Raw genomic sequence first — 3694 nt, 5'->3', positions numbered from 1 at the left:
CCCCCAAAAAAATCTAAGTACTTTTTCTCAGGTCAGAACAGTTAGTAGTGTCAAAAACTTGACTTTTGTTTTATGACTTCTTTGCTACTTTTTCTACCACACGCAGCTTCTTTATTGTCCAATGTGAACATAATTGAAGAACACTCCAACTATTAGCATTTTTTCCCCTCTAATCTTGGTTCTGTATTGCTACCTGTAATACCCAGAATTTTCCTCCTTGAACACAATCAAAAGTATCCATTGAATTATCTCAACCTAGATTGTACCTTGTTACATGGTGCTGCCTCATCGCTCAGAGGGATTTCAGCATGTTTGCAGAGCTCAGGTTACAACCAGGAATCAGATGCTGGCCCCAGGTTCTGGCCCCACCTGACTCCCTATGACCACCTGTTTCGCTCGCCTACCCCGTTCCCTAGGCTCCTTCTAAAGTCCTCTCTGTTGACCTCCTCTGACAATGATTTAGTGCTTCTGGCTCACCCTCTGGCTTGACCTCCAGAGTTTGAGTCCCTCGGAGCTTTGTTCTGACGGTCAGAACTTCTCTGCTATTCTTCCTGAGCTTCCTCCCACCTCACGCTGCTTGTCCTCCCTGCTTCTCATCCCTCTCCCCTCTCCCAGCCCTCCATCCCTACCCAGTTCTAGGTGTCATAGCTCACTAACTGTCTAGTACTTTCCGTTGTCAGGAGAACTTGTACTTGATGTAGACTTGGCTTACTCACTGCTGTGCTTGGAACAGCTTTTTGTCTTTATTTGCCAGTTACCAACAGTATGGTGGGGGCATTAACACTTAAGAGCTAACCCATGTTAAGGACTCTTGACAACTCAGCTCTCTTACAAAGCCTGTCTGGAGCGTATTTCAAGAATAGTTTTAATCCTGTGAAGTTTCCAACCTAGTTAATTTTTGGATGATGAATACTCTTGTGCTGTTCATTTTATTTCTGTCAGATGCTGCCATGAACAGAAAGCAAAGATTTTACTATTTTGTTGCTTTACTCATATTTTCACCACATTGTTCATGGAAACTTATTAGTTCTCTTCCTAAGATCCTAGAAGTACTTCTTTTCTTCCTTTTGCTGCTGTATGTTTTCTCTCTGCTAAATCGTGTTCTAAATTTTTTGGCCAGTGACAATGATGACAGAAATAACTTCATTTTGATTATGTTTCCTTCCCTAAGGATGACCATGGCTGGCTCTTTGGTGGACTCCATCATGCCTCCAGCTGAATGAAAGGCCTACCTCTGGCCATCCTGCCACAGAATGGAAAATGCTTCCTCCTCACACCAAGAGCCTAATAACACAGTGTGCTCAGGACAGGAGTCAGGACAACTTACAAAATCTTTCCAGAATTCAGAGAGAGAGAGAGAGAGAGAGAGACCTTAATGGCCACATTCCAGTCTTGTTTTATTCCTTTGCTGCCATCTCTGCTTTCCCACGCGGCTGCCTCATGTCCCACATATAACTGACAATCTGAAGCCGAAATCAAACACCCCGATGGTGCCTCTGCTGAAAGAAGCTCCAAGTGGTCATAAATNTTTGTAATAGCCACAAAGTGGAAACAATGCAGATGTCCATCAACTGATGAGTGCGTAAAGTAAGTGTGGTCTATCATACAATAAAAAAGGAATGACACACCTATGTATGCTGCATCATGGATGAACTTGAAAACATTCTGCCAAGGGAAAGAAGCCAGACATAAAAGATAACATGTTCTGTGAACCTATTTATATGGAATACCCAGAATAGGCAAATCCATAGAAACAGAAAGTTGTTACAAGGCAGATGGATGGAGGGAGGAATGGGAAGTGATTGCTAATGGGCAAGGGATTTTGGGGTGGTGGTGGTGGTGAAAATGTTCTGGAATTAGATATGATTTTGTAATATTCAAAGGATTAATTTAATGATAGATGAGTTACATCTCAAAAAAAAAAAAAAGTTACCTTGCAGGACACACACCAGCCCTGTGCTGATTCCAGAAACAATGTCACTGAGTAGCCATTCCTTAACCCGGTATGCTGGCAACCAAGAGGCTACGGGGAGCAAAGACAGGGCAATTCTCTTGGCCTTCTGTGTGGAACAGCTGAAAACATTGAAAGCTACAGGTTAGTTGATCAACATCAAATTTTAAGTTTAGTACCTCATAGTAGGTGGAAAATTGGTCAAGACATAACATATTAAAGAACAAACTAGTGCTTTCACTAGCTTTCCCACAAAGATTCACCTCCTTACCCATATCAACTGCTCCTGGCCACCACCAAAGGGCTTTTTAAAAGAAAAATGCTGCTTTTCTTTAGCCGTAATAGAGCTTATTTGTCATCTCAGTTTGAAATGGCCAACATTCCAATAGAGAATTTTCCTCTGTTCTCATCTATGAGTCCTCTGATATGGAAAGGCTGTGTTGAGAGCTGAGGTGGTGTTCATTTCAGAAACGACCTTTCCAGCTCTGGCAGGGAGGTTTGGAAACCAAAGATAAAAGACTCTGAATACTATGGGCTACCGCCAGAAATGAGTGCCTGAAAGCTTGAAAATTTAGGAGAAAGTGTTTTATTTATTCCTAATGCCAGTATCTTAAAAAATATCTTACCTACAACACACTTTGAGATGATCCAGAAACGTCTTATGATATCTGTGTTTTTTCTTATGTTCTTCCCCAAAAGCATTTGCAGAATATACGGGCCTGGCCACAACGTACTGATTCCCAATGGGCTCGATCATTTTGCTTTCTCTGACGGCTGTGGTAAGTGGAAGACCTTTGGAACTATGTGGCAAACCCTTCTTCTTGCCTTTAGCAGGTTAAAATGCCTGAAACCAAACGGAGCTTGCTTCTTAAATAACTCAGAGATAATGTGATGCAATTTACAGATGAGTGAGCTCTGGACTGAATGTTACCACCTTTTGAGATCAAAAGAGGCAGGATTAAGGGACCTGGATTGTGTTTTGTGACAGTGATATTCCAATGAGCTGGACACTGGACACGGCTCCTTTGGGTAAGTAAACAAGGGCTTTTATTTATTTATTTTTAAAGACCACCAACAAAGCAATAGAAATCGACTCAGTTTACTAATCAGTGAGTGCATTTTTTACTTGTAAAGTAAGATCTCCTCAAGAAAAGGAATTCTAATTTTTTTTTTTCCTAGAAACATTTCCAAAGTTATGGCATTGGAGTTCTGGGACTGATGAGACTTAAAAGTCAGCTCATCGCCTCTAACTCCAGTCAAGGCTGTTCCATTTTACCCATCAGAATTTATAGTTGAGGAAACTGGCACAAAGTATTACTTGGCTACTTAGTTCACTTGTGAAGAGGCCTTTTTAAGGAAAAGATCTTGGGCAATTTACTTAACCTTTGTGAGCCTCAGCTGTGTAATTAGGATAATAATACTCAAGTTTCAGGGTGATTGTGAAGATTAAATGAGAATGTTTTCAAAGCATCTAGCTTGTGCCTAGCATGCAATAGACATTCACTAAATGATAGTTTTTATTATAACTATGTGCATTTTCTGCACAGGATCTTTAAATATTTTGTTCTTGTCTCAATCTATTATACAATACTTAAAAGATCAATTTTGCAAAAGCTTTTAACGCACATTGCCTATTTAGCCGTCACAATTCTTTTAGGCACTTATTATTATTATTAATATTGTTATTATTATTATTGTTTTCTTCTTACAAATGGGAAAATAATAGCACACCCCTTCCCCCCA

At 40.3% G+C, this 3694-nt stretch overlaps 1 protein-coding gene across 1 annotated transcript in view; it reads right to left on the bottom strand.

Moving 5' to 3' along the window:
- SLC26A3 (solute carrier family 26 member 3) overlaps nt 1-3694 on the bottom strand; it is a 45512-nt gene that overhangs the window by 24857 nt on the left and 16961 nt on the right. Inside the window, exons 2-3 of the mRNA XM_019626054.1 lie at nt 2578-2795; nt 1934-2073 (exon numbers count right to left, since the gene is read on the bottom strand). Of these exons, the coding sequence (XP_019481599.1) occupies nt 1934-2073; nt 2578-2708 (271 nt within the window). The 5' untranslated portion in view covers nt 2709-2795. The remainder of the gene's footprint in view (nt 1-1933; nt 2074-2577; nt 2796-3694) is intronic.

The sequence above is a fragment of the Hipposideros armiger genome, unplaced genomic scaffold (genome assembly GCF_001890085.2).
Source record: "Hipposideros armiger isolate ML-2016 unplaced genomic scaffold, ASM189008v1 scaffold_655, whole genome shotgun sequence".
In the NCBI taxonomy this organism is placed as follows: domain Eukaryota; kingdom Metazoa; phylum Chordata; class Mammalia; order Chiroptera; family Hipposideridae; genus Hipposideros; species Hipposideros armiger.
This window is presented reverse-complemented; position numbering and strand designations above follow the sequence as displayed.